Genomic DNA, 16,460 nt, shown 5'->3' on the forward strand with positions numbered 1-16,460 from the left:
GTAAGTGTTTTCTTCTTCTTTGGTGCCAACACCTCAAACTAAGTCCAGCCTGCCAATTTACTAGTGGCTTGGGAAACACTTGTAAAGGCTGCCTCTGGGCATGTACAAAAGGCAGCTTTCTAATTACTTTAGCCCTTCCCCAGTGTGTGCATGAGTAAGCAGCCAGGCACAGAGGGAAGAATTTGAAACACTCCAGTCTCTTACAGAGAAAAACTTTATTTGCTGCAGATTATTAAGCCACACATGAGAAGGGAAAATAACTATCATGCCTGCTAACTACACAGATATAAAGAAACAAAAATAAAATAATATCACTGTGTTAAACTTAATATAAAAGTTCACCTTTACGTGCCTCCTTGGATGGCATGGAGCAGATGTAAATCCTTACCCCCATCTGTGTTATGTAAAATAATCCAATTCCTAGCATTTGAACAATGCTAACAGGATGTTTAAACCTTTTAACCCTTCTTGCCCTAGGTGGCTGGAAGTCTCTTCCCCAATCCACAATGAGGAAGTGTGCTTCCGCTTGGGATGGAGGGCACTGCCTTTCTCAATTCATGGTTGCAAAGTAGGCATTCAAAGAATTGCTGCTCACTGGTAGATTCCTTCTCCTCTCAGGCTGCCAACGGATTCCCCCATGATTCCCTACTTTAAGAGAACCCAGACTGCGGCATTTCCTCATAGTTGGACTCTTAGCAGTAAATGGCAGCAAGAATTTGGACAGGCAGCTCCACAACATGAGTACAAGGAGGAAAAGGAAGCCTTTATGATAGGTTGTCAAAGCAGGTCGCACAACAGGCTCATTACTTCCTCCCACATTTGTCTCATTAACTTAGGCCTGGTCTACACATGCCTTAATACAATTCTGAAGTAGCAGAATGGCTAAACAATTTCAAACTCAGGTATTCTTAATACTCTCCACATAAAAACTCCTCGCAAATAAAAATGAAGTCCTTCAGGGAGGAAGGTACTAGGCTAACCCTTCATATGCCAGGTTATTTTTCTACTCAGAGGGAATTATTAATGTCAGATAACTTGAAAAAAATAGAATCCCTTTAGTGCATTCTGAAGTGGTACGGTCTTATTCTACCACTTGAGCACTCGATTGTCTCGCTGCCAAATCACTCCACTGCATTCTGGATCAAATCTTAGGATGCAAACAGAATACTAAATGATGATCATTCTTCTACTCCATCCTCTGTGTCCTCCTTTTCTCTTACACAAGACTCTTACCAAGACATTTTGATGCCTGCCGCCCAAAGTGTACAGTATCCAAGCAAACTGCACATTTTGTTGCTCTCATGTTGAGTCCCACATTGAACCGATGAGGAATATTATGGTGCATCCTCTCTTTCAGCCGCCGGTTGAACTCTAGGGAAAGGAGCAAGCAGTAAAATGTTATCAAAGCAGCACAAAGGACTTTTCATCTTTCCAAGTTCATTGGTTTAGAGGGCACCAGCTGTTTAAAAAGGTACAGGTTGTCAATCTCCTGTGCAAGTAGTGGGTCATCACTGACCAATGGGTGAAGTCACATCACCACATTTTTTAATGGGTTAGTTTGCCGCTGCCTTCCTCAGTCGTTTATACTTTACCGCCAGCAAGTTGGGTACCCATTTTACTGACCTCAGAAGGATAGAAGGTTGAGTCAGCCCAGAGGCATAGCTCCAAGGGGGCGGGGAGATGCACCAGGTACGCCTCCTGTGGGGGCGTGGTGAGGGCATTCCAGGGGGCGGGATGGGGCAGAGGACACACCTGTGCACTGGGCACTTTCCCCCCTTGCTACGCCTCTGAGTCAGCCTTGAGCCAGGTACCTGAAATCAACTTCCGTTGGGATAGAACTCAGGTTGTGAGCAGAGCTTTGACTGTAGTACTGCAACTCATCACTCTGTGCTATGGGGTTCCTATTAGTTGCTTACATCTGCTAAAAAGTCCTGAACTGTGGCAGCACTGGACATGGAACTGGTAAATGCTGCTTACAGTTTGTATGTGCATTGCCAGCGCATACAACTATTCAATGCATGCAATTGCTCATTTCTGCATGTGCCAGCACCACAGATGTTTAGGGCAGCATGCATGGGAAAGCAAGGACATCTTATACCAGCCCCTTCAATGTACGCTGTGGCCACCCCTAGGACAAATAAGTAGGTTTCAATCACTGGTTTTGACAAGACGACAATAACTTTTATAGCAATTTCCAATTCATTGCTCTCACCAGAGCAATATTCATCAAAATTTGGCAGAAATATTGTGCCAAATCGTAAAAAGCAAGAAATTGCCAAAATAATTGTAAAATGAAGGTGTTTCACACAGTAAAAATCAAAAGGGTAGTAATTTAAACAGCAAAACTCAGCCAGCCTGGCTGTTTACTGCTGATAAGAGTCAGAATCCGAAGGGAAGAAGAAGAGTTTGGATTTATATCCCCCCTTTCTCTCCTGCAGGAGACTCAAAGGGGCTTACAATCTCCTTTCCCTTCCTCCCTCACAACAACCCCCCTGTGAGGTAGGTGGGGCTGAGAGAGCTCTGAGAAGCTGTGACTAGCCCAAGGTCACCCAGCTGGCATGTGTGGGAGTTGCACAGGCTAATCTGAATTCCCCAGATAAGCCTCCACAGTTAATGGGACATGTTGGTGTTAAAATTGTGGGCCAGTCAATTTTTTAAAAATTCAGGGTCTACAGATATTATTCTTACAGAAACCTTTGGCACTTGTGCAGTTCAGCACTTCACATAATTATCTTGATAATCTCTGCAATGCCCCTTTATGGCAGGTTAGTTTTATTGCCCCAATACTACGACTGGACGCTGTGAGGCTGGGGGAACAAGGGGAGATGTCTCAGGCCATACAGTAAATTGGTTGTTGAAGTGAGGTTTGAATCAAGGACTCCTTGAGTTTATAGTTCACACTGTTGGCCACAACATGACACCAGTTCCAGACCACAAGACTGCTTCACATGAAAAAAACCCACAAGAACATACCTACACTAACATCAGACAATCTGTACTTCAGACATCCATAAAATGAAGACACTCACTACAGTGAATAACTAAGAAGCAGGAAAGTTTGGCATTCCAATAACTTTTGCTAGGAATTACTGCTGTAGATGGTACAGGGCTTAGTAAGAACTAACAGATTTTTGTTAAGATTGACAGGCCTGGAAATCCAAAGATATCTAAACAGAGTATTACTAACTCTAACCCTTTAATTCCAACTATTGGAAGTCAAGGAAGACAATGCAAGATCCTGTAGAAACATGTTAACTGGAAAGGATACCTAGAAATCACCTCACACTAGGACAGACAAGAGCACTTCTGAATGGTTGGCTCAATAAGGAAGTTGTCGAGCTAGTAGAATCTGGCTTCCATGGTTTAAACGTTGGCCCATAGGAGAAAAGTAGCAGAGACTGATACTTGCATAAATTGTGTAAAAGATCAAGTGAAGGTACAGACCCTCGTTAGGCAAATATGAGACAGGAAAATCTTGTATCCAAACTCACCACCAATCACTGGGAAAATGTTAGCAATGGAAGTAATGAGAGATATTTTCAGAATTTCTTCTGAAATGTTGAATAAGGAAAGGAGAAACCATATGGATGAGAAAAGATCATTGTTGGAGGGCACAAGAATGAATGACGGAGGAAAGGATGCAGGAACTGTGCTCATCTGTGTTCTGATTTGAGCATTGACTAAAAAAAGATTTCTAACTGTACTGGCACATTTCTATGAAAACTAACAGCTCTCTCCCCCATTTTCCATTCTAACCTCTGATTTAAATTACAGCTCAGTAGGGGAGCAATTTATATTAAGTTCAGGACCTCGTGTGTAAGATTCCTATTATTTATTTTTATTTATCTGTTAAATGTAGCTGCTTTCCTTAATAGCTGACTTTCTTTTTTTTGCTTCCAGTAATTTTATGTTTTTCTTCTGCAATTTTCCATTGATCTATTTTCTTTGATTCTCGTTTCTGTTCTTTCTCTTTGCAGCTATTCCTAATAATATTCTTCTGACTTCCCAAATAGTTGTTGCAGTAGTTTCTTTTGTAGTATTGATACTGAATAATTCTGTGAAATCATCTTTACACGTCTGTACTGTGTCTTCTTGTAATAACAGTGTATTGTTTAATCTTTGCCTTATATATGCTGAGTTATAGACTCATGTTATTATGTTGTATCAGTAAAAGTAGGTTTAATTTCATAGGAAAATATTTATTTTCCCACAAATTTCCATTTTTCTTGAAGGGAAAAAATGTTGTGCCTTCAAAATTTCCATATTTTCTACTTGTTCCAGTGTCTATTTTTATGCAAAATTAAAGGCGGGGGGTGGGGGGGTGGGGAGTAGGCTTTACAGCTCCCAAATCCTCCTGCTTCCTGGGATGATCCTGACTCCAACTTACTCCCTCATCTCTCCTCCCCACCCCATTCCCTCATCTCTCTCCCCCCCACCCCACCGCCCATGCAAGGGTTTAAATACACCCCTGCAGTCTACGCATGCCCTTTGCCTCATGGAGAAACCCTGAGAAACACTCAGCTTTCCTCCCCAATTCCTTTTGGTTTCTGTTACTTCGGCAATATCATGCAATTTTCTTTCTTCACCATCTCCAGGACATTCTACATCCCTCTAGGAATATCATCCCTTCTCTTCCCTTCCAACTCGTTGCCTTTATTTTGCTTGTTAATAGTGGATCTTATTTGGAGCATCAGGACATCTCTCACCCTGTCAGTAGGTCCCCTGACGCCGTGGGTGTGTTCATACACACAATTAACTATGCACAGAGGAATCCACCCCCATCCAGTCATGGCATGATATATACCTGCCTGAATAAGCCACTGGCCTCCAGCTCCCCATTCTTCAAACCCCTCCTATCCAAATTCTTTATACATATTTTGATTATTTTCTATCGTCCTTGCACTCATTTATTTGTTTCCTTCTATTCCAGCAGGGAAGATAGCTTGTTTTGCATGAGGCACCAGAAATACGGGAAAGTGTGCAAGTCATTTGTGCATCTCTGTCATCAATTCCACACTATTAATGGCACACTAAAGCCCTCTAAATTCTGAACGCTCTCACATCCAATTGCAACGAGACCAGATTTTCAGAGAAGCTTGCTGCTTACAGAATGTTAAAAAGGCAGTCAAATGAAAATTCTTCCTTAGAGTATATCATACTGAGGAAAATCTAGCTGCAAGCAGTCTCTTCAGACAAAATATCTGTCAGAAAAAGAAATGACTTCAGTGTTTTCAGAATCGTTGAAGAAAAGGATTGAAAGGTACAACTCCCCCCTCTCCCCACAACAGATGAACTTTCAACGAAGCTAACTACGGTGACAAAGAATTGTTTTCTTTTTAGTTTGTACTCAGAGGTAGCATATTGTTTGCTATTTCAGCAAGAAGCTGTTACGATTTTCTAAACTATGATGACACTGGCAACTGGACTGTGTTCAATTGAAATCTGCACTTTACACCTAAGAGCAGAGGCGTACCGGGAGGAAATGGCACCTGGGCAGAGAACCTGCCCAGGTTCCCCCCTGGGGCAGCTCAGAGGGGCGCCGCAGCGGCAGGCCGCCTCCTGAGGCAGCCTGCTTCCACAACACCTGTCAGAGTCACCCCCCTGGCCTTCCCGCATGCTGCCTCCTGCCCTCCTCAGGCCCTTGGCCAGGAGGCAGCCTGCGGGAAGGGGGGGCAGGGGGCTGCTCTGATGGGCGCCACAGCAGCAGGCCAGCTGAGGAGCCAGGCTGTTTCCAAGCTGGAGTGGGGGAGGAGGGGATGGGGGAGATTTTGCCCCCTCGCCATTGCGCCTGGGGTCACTTGACACCCACCCCCCCGTTGCAGATATGCCACTGCCTAAGAGTGTGTCCTGTGGATTTGTTCCACTAATAATAATAGTCTTACTTTACTCTGGTGCCAGGAGCCTTCAGCTGATGTACGAGGCTCTTCCACCAGCAGAATCCCACTCTCCCAATATTAAAGAACCTTCAACTTATGTTTTTGACTTCGATATTCTATGAAAAAATTATTAAAAGGGGATTTCTCCCTAATTATTAGGGATTTCACCCTAATGATGAATGATGACTGGGTTAAGTTATTCACCTCTTGTACTGCAAAGTACAGGTCACATACTACATTATAAAGAACAACCAAGGGCCATTTCTACATTTTGAATGAACCTTACATGAAAAAGGGAAACTGAACCCAAAGATGGGTTTCTACTTGGGCAAGGCACTCATAAAAGGATTTGTTACACAAGCAGGGATGTGAGAAGTGCCACAAAACCTGCCTTATATATGAACTGTTGTGCAAGGCTTTGTCAAATGCCACTAGTGGCTATTTTTCTCCTGTTCCCAGTTCTTCAGATTTCTCCCACTGCTTCTTATCTGGGGGTCCATTGATCCCCCTTTGCCTCAGTCTTTCCACCTGCTTTATCCAGCAATTAAAGGTTATCATGTTGCTTAGTAGCTCTTCAAGGAACTATGGAAGGACACCATGAAAGACTGGGTATTCATCTGTAGTAATCTCATCTTTCTCTATGTATTCATTATGTAATTCTACTGCTGTACATGGAGTTTTACAAGTAAAATAAACCAAACAAAACAGGAAAGGAAAGGAAAGGAGGAAGAAAAAGAGAAACAAGGTAAGAACGGATGAATTTCCTTGAATAGAAAAAGCTTCATTAGAACGGAACTCCAAATATCTCATAGATACTAACTTTTAAAGCAGTTCGGTTCAGATCTTACCCTTCACAAAAATCCACACTTGCAGATTCCCAGTTTCTCATTTATAAATATATGAAAATCTAGGAGGTTGGGATAGATGACCTTGAAGTCCCCTCCAACTCTGTTTCTTATGATTCGATGAAACTGTTTTGCACCAAGCTGGAACAGGTAGCCAAGTGCAGTCTACTGTGCTTGCCAAGTAGACATCTGTGCCAACCCATCTCTCTGCTGTCTCTTTTTAACAGGACATGCCAAGAACGGAATTGGTGACCATGGGCCTACAAAGCATCTGCTCAGGTGCGTACCCGAAGTAGATGGGGCCGAGGAATATTTTCACGTCCTAGAAACATCTATTTGGAATACCTCACTAAGAAGCTGCCTTGCTTCAGTGTTTTTGTTTAACTGGTATTTTACAAACACCAGTCTGTAATCTCAGTCAAAGAAGGATTTTATGCCGAAGAGCAAGCAGCATCGAAGAGGAAAAGATGAGGAAGAATGCCTCTGTTCTTATAATTGCCCTACTTCTTCTCAAACAAATTTGCAAGGCTGCTGACTGCCTCTGGTTTGCCATACTCATGTGCCTTTCTGAAAAGCAGGGTGAGAACGGAATCAGGGATGGGGGTATCCCTAGGGGTGAGATACTCCTTATAACCCCCACCCTACCCTTTGAAGCCTTACCCTCTGGTGTGGAGGACTCCTTTCTGCGGCTTGAGGGAGGAGCAAGCAGGCTGATGGGCGTGGGCTGGTGTTCTGGTGACCGGACTATGGCAGACATGATGATCTGCTGCCTGGCCGTGGCAGGAGTGGATGGGTGAGGGTGGTCTGTAATTTTCCTATGGGCAGCTACAGATACACATAAATGGTTAGTTAACTCCTCCCAGCACAAGCAGCAGCAGTGGTTCTACGTTAACCTTAAGAGTTAGAGCCTGGAGCAAGGGTGTTGCTATTGGATCCTCAACAGCAAACAAAGGTGGGGGAAGAAAAGAGAAAAAAAACATTTTCACAGCTACAGAACAGACAAAATATGAGACAAGTCCGGGCTAAAAATGACCCTCCTCTTCAGATTCAACTTTTCAGCAGCCCCCTACCTTCCTCTCGAGCAGATCTGAGCTCAATGCGTGTTTTCTGAAGGGCCTCCTCCAGCTCAGCCGAACGGGCCTTCTCCTTCTCCAATGCCACCTTCAGCTCATTGTACTGCAGAGGAACCTGTGTGGGTAAAGAAGGGTCCTCTTTCCGTCGACTAAACAGGCCCTAGCAACAGAAACACACAGACAGCTCCTAACTCCTAGTAAGTGATGGTTTAAACTAGACTAAGGGGAATCTAACTAACTTCAGACCAGAGGGTCTGACAGCATTCCTCACCTCAGTACAGAAATGAATTTGTTTTCAAGGAGCATTTGGTTTTGGTTTTCTCTCTGGAGAAATTCATCCACCATCACAGAAAATGAAATTCAGTTTCCACTGCTGTTTCATCTCTGTCTAAACAGTATGGCATTATGTAAGCTGTTTCCAGGTCATAAGTAAAAGGCCAAAGGCCAAGCAAGTCTTGAATGGCCACTCCTGGGCTCTGCTTACTTGTGAAAGCATTTCTTCCTGGCTTGTGTCACACATTTCCAATTGAGCCAAGAAAGATTATGTAGTTTCCCTAATTTTTCCAAGCAGCTAGCTCAAAGGGAGGACGACCAAAATACTGTGATATAACATGGTCTAACTGAAGACCATCTGCTACCTTTATAATATTATCTCAAACTAGGGCATGTTCATCATTCAGTATGGCTTATTTAAAAAGGCACCATGTCTAAACCATTAGTTCCAAAGATCTGTTTTTGGTACTCCTGGGAGACTGCACCCACCCAATGGGATCTTTTCTCTTTGGAATAGCAGACCCATCCCCACTATTCATGTGCTATTACAAACACCCGCCTCCACTTCAGAAACAGTTTAACACAAGCATGGAGTAACTGCTGCTCCAAAAACTCATATCCAGAGCTGCCTTGGACACAAAGAGCTAATTGCAGGGTTTCTTTGCATCCCTGCCATATTTTTTTTAAAACACCTTTCATAGCTGGCTAACGACTGTTGGTTAATTAGTGTTTTTCTCACCTTCTTCTTTTTGGCAGGCTGGTCCATCTTTGCTTGCAGGAAGTCAATGAGCTTGGTTTGCTGAGAAATAGTGCCCTCCATTTTCACTTTTTCATGGGAATAGAGAACCTTTGAAATAGAAAAAGAATGAAAAGCAGAGAGAGAGTATAAATGATACCCATTCAAACACCCCAAACAGTCCCAGTAGCACAAGCAGGGAATCCAGGATAGATTTCCAAAACCAACAGCTGCTGCTTGTCCCTCACCTGGATATTCTCTAGCTGGTACTCCAGGTCACTTCTTTCAGTCTTCAAGAGGTCTGCTCTATCCAAAGCTTCTTGCAGGCCTTGAGTCAGTCGAAATATATGATTTTTCTGCAAATCCATCTGTTGCTGCAGCTTTGCTTGCTGTTGAGGAGAAAGCAAAAGCTTCAGATTCCTTTAACCTATTCAATGCCACGTCTGGCTGCCAAAAGCAGTCCTTTCTCTTACACGCAGTGCAATTATGGCAACTGACTAAAATGTTGTGGTTCTTGGTTGGCTGGGTCTCAAATGTTCTATACATTAGGAAGATGAGGTGGTAATAAGAACATAAGAAAGAGCCTGCTGGATCACACCAGTCCATCTAGTCCAGCACTCGGCTACTCGCAGTGGCCCACCAGGTGCCTTTGGGAGCTTACATGCAGAATGTGAAAGCAATGGCCTTCTGCTGCTGCTGCTCCCGAGCACCTGGTCTACTAAGGCATTTGCAATCTCAATCAAGGAGGATCAAGACGGGTAGCCATAAATCGACTTCATAAATCTGTCCAAGCCCCTTTTAAAGCTATCCAGGTTAGTGGCCATCACCACCTCCTGTGGCAGCATATAATATTTTGGATTGTACTTTTGCACTTCTTCACAAAGCAGGTGTGTGTGGTGTCATTTTGTTGAATGCTGCTTCATGTAAAAAGCTCAGCACACCAGGAAGGGGCATGCACTGACAGTCTCCCTTGGATATGTTAGTTCGCTCTTACTACCTCATTCTGCATAATGTGGAGACTGGTTCATTTTGGAAGATTCTGTTGGGTTAAGAGAAGGCAAAAGCAGTGAAGTATACAACTGGTCATGTCATTCTCCGGTAAGCAATGTAAAATTGTAAACAGGTGAATGAACAAGCTTCGAATGTACATCATCCCAGACATTTAGACAAGATAGCTAAGCTAGACAAAATTCTGGGAGATCTGTACATTGAACTAGTCAGAGTTTCACAAACTGCAGCTCTGAGGGCCCCTACTGTGATTATGGCTCTGGGGGAAGATGGGAGTTCTTGATCCTAACCTCAATCTGTTTTGAACAGAATTCCCTGTTCCCAAAGCATCATTAACAGCTGGAAGAAATATAAAAGTGGTTGCAGCTTTGCAGTCTAACATTAACATGCCTAACTCCACAGTACTATTTGGCTATTTCCTGGTATCTTTCAATGACGAAAGCTGCCATCTCATGCACTGTGAATTACCTCTTCAAGAAGCCTCTGCTTGAGCTCACGTTCTGTCTCAAGCTTCTGCTGCAGGCTACGAGCATTCATCTCGAGCATGGCGTGTTTCTTCTCCAAGTCATTAAGCTAAACAGTTTGAATACATACAAGGATGTATTAAAAAGAGCACAGATCCTTCACCTTTAATGGCACAAAAGAATTAAATAGAAGGCTTTAAAATCAGCTTGGCTTACACTGTTGCTCTCTCAATCTTAAAGCTGAGAGAAATCTAGCAACTGTATTAGTACAAATGGGTTAAAATCAGCTAGCTAATGGATCACAATTCTCGTCAGATAAAGTGCTATATGAGTTTCTCAGAGCATGAATTAAAATTTCCCAAACGTTTGCATAAAGCAACAGTGCAAAAACATATGCTGAACAGTTTCTAGCTCCTTCAAGGAGCAAGGACAGAGTCTATCTTTATATGGGATATTGTTAAACCTTCCCTGGAGGGTAATGTGTTCATTCTGGCTAATGAAAAGGCATGTCGCTGTTGTGGGAAATTTAAGTTATTAAGATAAGGTGCTGCTAATCTGAAAGATGGCAAAATGCCTAGCGGCCGAGGGGAGCGCACTCCGGATGCAAGGGATTCTAACTCCTGTAGGTTTGTATCCAGTGGTCATCTCTTTTTCATGCCATACGCTTGATTTTCCTCCAGCATGGAAAGCAAATCAATATCAGCGCCAATGGGCTTAATTTTCTTGGCAACCAGTTGGGTCCACTGGAATTGGGTAGTGTCTTGGAGTAAGGAAAAGCTCAAGCTGGTTGGATTAGTTTGATGATGAAGACACAGCCAGCATTTGACCATTTGTATTCAAGATTTAGTCTCCAACAAATGCTGGCCCATTTCTGTGCACAAAGCAGCATATCCCACCCATGTGGGAACAATTCTTCTCAAAACAGATGTTTGAATAATTTCAACAGTACTGTTAAACATCTCAATCTATACTGGTATCCCGAAGAGCAATTAGGCTGCCATTTTACCTATGAGAATTTGAAGGGCAGGAGGAATATAGCCGTGGTGGCGAACCTAAGGCACTCCAGATGTTCGTGAACTACAATTCCCATCAGCCTCTGCCAGCATGGCCAATTGGCCACACTAGCAGGGGCTGATGGGAACTGTAGTCCACAAACATCTGGAGTGCCATAGGTTTGCCACAACTGGAATATAGTAATTCCCTGTCAAATAAAAACCCATACTATTGCTGTTGAACCACATTTGCCTAGCGAGATGGCATACAAACACTGCCTGGCCCATCTGTTATTAAACTGGAAGTGAATATCAAGATATTTGTACTATTTCACTTGTTCAATTGCCTTATTGTTAATCTGCCGTCTGTGCTTTCTCCATGTACTACGCTCTGTCTCACAAAAGGAAATAAGTAGAATTGTGAATTCATCCACCACCACCACCACCACTTCCTCCTCCTCCAACCCAACCCCCCCCCCCAACACCAAGCCGGGCCCTCCTGAGCACCCCAACCAAAACATAAAGCCAGGCCCCACGTGACAGTGGAAGGAAGCTGTTGCTGCCCTGCCTGGCCTGGCACCAGTCCTTTCAAGCCTCCTCCAACCTTCCCTCCGCTCCAAACACTAACCCAGGCCATTAGAACAGCAGAAATGGCCTCCCCATTTCTCGCACCCTCCCTCTGACCCGAACACCAAGCCAGGCCTGTCTGCCTCCCCCCAGACCCAAACTCACCACTCACTTGTTCACCCACCTGCTCATAGTCCTTCAGGACTATTTTCTACTGTGGAAGCACACACTTATGCCTCACCACTACTAAAAGCACTTGGTTCTTTTTGTGAGACAGAGTATAGTGAAAACCATTACTTCTGATATATCAATGTTAATTTTCTGTAGGTTAATCTAACAGAATTGGGAAAATGCCCTAAGGAAACATTTGAGACCCTTCTGAGTGCGAGACAGTAAAAATGCATTATCAGCACATAATAAAAGGGAATACGTCTCTGACAAATGTTGGGATAGTGAGCATTGACTGATAAATGCGTAGGGGCCAGGTCACTTAAATACAAGTGGAATAGAAAGGGAACCAGAATACAGCCCTATTTAACATCCTTGGAAACTGAAATTTTGGTGGTGTATCGGCTCAGCAATATTACACCTAACTTGGCATGTTGTGGAGGAACCCAATTTCCTAATGAGGAAGAGAAGTCGATCATTGATACCCAGTTCAGATAGCTTATTCCAGAGAATATCTCTGAATGTAGAATCAAAGGTGCCCTTGAAACTGATGAAAGCTACATGAAGTCTCCACCATCCTGGTCCACTATATTTCTCCACCAAAAAGGACAGCATTGTACAGTGGTCAAGTGTTGACATACCCTTGCAAAAAAACAATGTGTTCTCCAAATGATGTTCCCTCGTCCATTTAAGTAATTTATCCAGCAGATGTTTAGCATATAACTTGCTAATTACTGAGAGAAGGCTAATGGGTTGGTAATTGTCTGGAGACTAAGGGTCACCTTTCTTGTATATAGGGACAATGAGAGCATTCAGACAACATTTAGGTCCCTTCCGCATATGCGTGAAAATTCATTTTCAATCCACTTTCACAATTGTTTGAAAGTGGATTTTGCTATTCCGCACAGTAAAATCCAGCTGCAAAGCAGATTGAAAGTGCATTGTTCTGCATGTGTGGAAGGGGCCTTAGGGAAGATATCATAGTGATCAATGGAGGTAAACAGGGAGGCCAGTATACCTTGCCACCATTCTTTATGCTGTTTGAGTAATTCAGATGGAAGACCATTTGCCCTGACACTTTCCTATTCTTCAGTTTGATTATTTCAGTTATCACTTCCTCCAGCTCGACAGGAGCCCATTCTGGAATGTCTGATGGAACAAGATCTAAGTAAGATAAGGAGGAGCTGTTTGGACCTGAAAATTAATCAGTATCTTAAGTATCTTGACCAGGTCTGCAGTGTTATTGAGCACAGAGTTCTATGGTATCACCCAAATAACGGGAAATCAAGTCCCAAGGCTGTCTGTTATTTCCTGACCTAGAGGCCTCTGTCTAGCTGTTCTAGGTTTTTGTTTGATGTTGTTTTCTCTTGTTCAATATCTTGGCTTGAAATAGTTGTCTCTGAGCAAAATAGGTATTCAAAAAGTCACTGAGATAGTACTTGCCAAAGAAGGGAATCAGTATCAAACAATGAATGAGGACGCTCCACCTTGTGAGGATGCATTACATTTGTTGTCGACTGGTGAACAAAATAATCATATAGACAACAGGTAACACAGGGGCCCACTGCCTTGGTAACTTCATTGTACAGGGCCTCTATACTCCAAGAGTTTACAAGTCGATCAAACTTCACATTCAGATTATCTACCCACTTGATTCTTGGTGGTAAATCCTTGTCATCATTGGACAGGGAATAACAGGAGGCTGTTGTCTCTATTCCATTATTTCAGGCTACAGTTAATACAGTTATTAGTAGGTGGTCGCTGTCACCTCTTACTCTGATGCGAAAGTCCACTGTCTTTTTTTTTTAACCTTGGAGACCACTGCGTGGCCAATGACAATACAGCTACTCAGGGAACAGAAGATAAATTCACCAAGAATATCTCCTGGCTTTGATCCATTTAGAGTACGCTTGTCTTGGCTGGTACACAGATCCATCAGTGAAAATACCTGAATTATTTATAAGAGAGTCACAAGACCATCTAGTACAGGGGTGGTGAACCTATGGCATGGGTGCTAGAGGTGGCACTCAGAGCCCTCTCTGTGGGCATGCGCAAACAGAGCGCACCCTCCCCCCAATCTAGGCTGGCCTGGGCTGCTGGGCTCGATTATTAGCATTAAACCTAAGACCTAGTTTTGGGGAAGCAGTGTAGGTAACGCTGTTAAACGCTGTTAAACCCCATGATTCTCATGTGAAGAACTAAAGCGCAATCCTTTGCCTGGGAGTAAGCTCGGTTGCTGGCAATGGGGCTTGCTTCTGAGTAAACCCTCCTAGGATCGTGATTCACCTGTTGGAAGAGTTGACAGTTGCTTCAAACCGTGTTGGCACTTTGCGACAAATAAGTGGGCTTTGGGTTGCAATTTGGACAGTTGGTCTCGAAAAGGTTCGCTATCACTGATTTAGTACCTCAAAAGGAAGCAAAAAACCTGTTGTATGGATCAAGTCATGGTTCATGACTTTCCCTAGGGAGAGATCGTTATTGCCGATCCTAGCATTGAGGTCAACTCCTATTACAGATTCTGTGTGGGGGAATTTCTGCTGTAGGTCTTCTAAACAAGAGCTCAGAACCTCCTTTATTAGTTTCAGGTAAACGTATGGAAGCTGCAAAAATATTGTGTGAGCTCAAGGCTTGCAGGAATCTAATTGAGTTATTTTACATTCTGAGATCAGAAGGGATAACCTTGCTTCATATTGACCCTTATGGACTGACTTTGCGGCTGGAAGAAAAAGGCAATCATATGAGACAAAGATAACTCCAAGTCAACTACTGCAAATGCCTATTCTTTCAATGCCTGTCATTAACAGATGCCGCCGCCACCCCCAATTATCCCAAAGGGCTACTTTTTGTTCCTTACTGTCCCTTATGCCTAAACCACCTTTTCAAAGGTTTCACTTCTCACTACTTGCGAGCCTCTCCCCAGTCCCTACTTTTGGGTAGCTTTCATCTTAATTAATTAATCAATCCACATCCCCGCTGAACCAAGGCCTAACAACATAACTGCATCTGCATGCAAACACCACAAGAGTTGGTTCTGGTGGGTTTTCCGGGCTGTGTGGCAATGGTCTGGTGGATCTTGTTCCTAACGTTTCGCCTGCATCTGTGGCTGGCATCTTCAGAGGTGTATCACAGAGGGAAGTCTGTTACACACTGTGTCCAGTGAGAAGGGAATGTTTGGGGTATATATTGTCCATGTCCCAGGGTGGGAAACCAATCAGTAAGTGTTTGGGTAAAACTTGTTATGCAAAGATGTGATTGATAGTATTGTATTGCAGGTGGGGCTTATCGGTCCAGGGAGTGATTCACATTTTCATGCCCTGAAGCAACAGCAGTATTGGTGAATGCAAATCCTGTGTTTGGGTGGAGTCCATTGTTCATGAACTTATCATGCCCTTGGGGTTTGCTTTTGGTGTTTTTAAGTACTGGTAGCCAAGCTTTGCTAGTTTTCAAAGTCTCTTCTTTCCTGTTGAAGTTGTGTTGGTGTTTGTGAATTTCAGTGGCCACAACAGTGATGCATTTGATGACAAACAGGACAATAGAAAGGGGCCACAGAAGCTTTGACTTCAAAGCTATTGTGCAAAAACTGCTCTTTTCAAAGGAAGTGATGAAACATAATCATTCTGAGAATGAACTTGCAAAGATCAAGTTATTCCATTTGTTGCAGCTCATCTAAATTACCGCCAAATTACGGTGAGCACTTTAAAGGTTAAACATTACTGACCTTGTCTGAAAGACTCTCAGCCTTGAGTTTTTGTTCCTTTAATGCTTGCTGCAGAGCCAAGATTTCTGCCTTGTGTTCTTTAACGGCAAGCTCTACCACCTGGCGCGATTCAGTAATACGCTGATCTGCTCGTACCCTACACAAAAAGGGAGAAATACATAAATACATTTCTTGATAGTGTTTTCTGCAATTGGCTTCTCCCGTGGATCTCAAAGTATCAGAGGAAATCAGGGGAGCAAATTCAGACTTCCAAAGTTCTGTCTTAAGAATGCCCATTTTTCTTTGATGCCCCTCCCCTATGTTACATAATTCCATCTTACCTGCTGTGCTGAAAAAGTTCCAAATTTCCACAGCAACAATCTAGAATCAAAGCTTATTACCATAGGATGGTTCAGGATAAGAAACCATGTTTAAATAAAACAGCTGGCAAGTGATCAGGACTGCTAGCTTTCAATTCATCCCCCTTGCACAAGAGTAAAGGAAAATTGAAGGTTGACATAATCCACAGCACACCAGCAGGGGAGAGCAGCGGCAAAACCTCTGAATCAATTAGCCAAACTGATACCATCAATCTTCTGTGAGAGGTCAGCTTTGATGGGACTAAAAAACGCACACTAATTGGGACAAGGAACATGAAGAGTTGGGAGAGGCAAAGCAGACAGGCTGGGGAGCTAAGAAATAGGCAAATGAAGGGATGGAGTCTAAGAGAAAAGTCAGCTGTGGACTGTCCTACAGAGACT

At 43.3% G+C, this 16,460-nt stretch overlaps 1 protein-coding gene across 7 annotated transcripts in view; it reads right to left on the minus strand.

The window, feature by feature from the left end:
• Nucleotides 1-16,460, minus strand: part of CIT (citron rho-interacting serine/threonine kinase) — a 118,670-nt gene that overhangs the window by 27,483 nt on the left and 74,727 nt on the right. For 5 of the 7 annotated variants that reach the window (XM_048515138.1, XM_048515136.1, XM_048515140.1 and 2 more), the window contains 7 exons: nt 15,721-15,856; nt 10,280-10,384; nt 9,052-9,192; nt 8,807-8,914; nt 7,792-7,954; nt 7,382-7,546; nt 1,234-1,371 (listed from right to left, as the gene is read on the minus strand). In XM_048515138.1, the coding sequence (XP_048371095.1) occupies nt 1,234-1,371; nt 7,382-7,546; nt 7,792-7,954; nt 8,807-8,914; nt 9,052-9,192; nt 10,280-10,384; nt 15,721-15,856 (956 nt within the window). The remainder of the gene's footprint in view (nt 1-1,233; nt 1,372-7,381; nt 7,547-7,791; nt 7,955-8,806; nt 8,915-9,051; nt 9,193-10,279; nt 10,385-15,720; nt 15,857-16,460) is intronic. The other 2 variants (XM_048515141.1, XM_048515139.1) reach the window with 1 other exon arrangement.

The sequence above is a fragment of the Sphaerodactylus townsendi genome, linkage group LG13 (assembly GCF_021028975.2).
Source record: "Sphaerodactylus townsendi isolate TG3544 linkage group LG13, MPM_Stown_v2.3, whole genome shotgun sequence".
Taxonomy (NCBI): domain Eukaryota; kingdom Metazoa; phylum Chordata; class Lepidosauria; order Squamata; family Sphaerodactylidae; genus Sphaerodactylus; species Sphaerodactylus townsendi.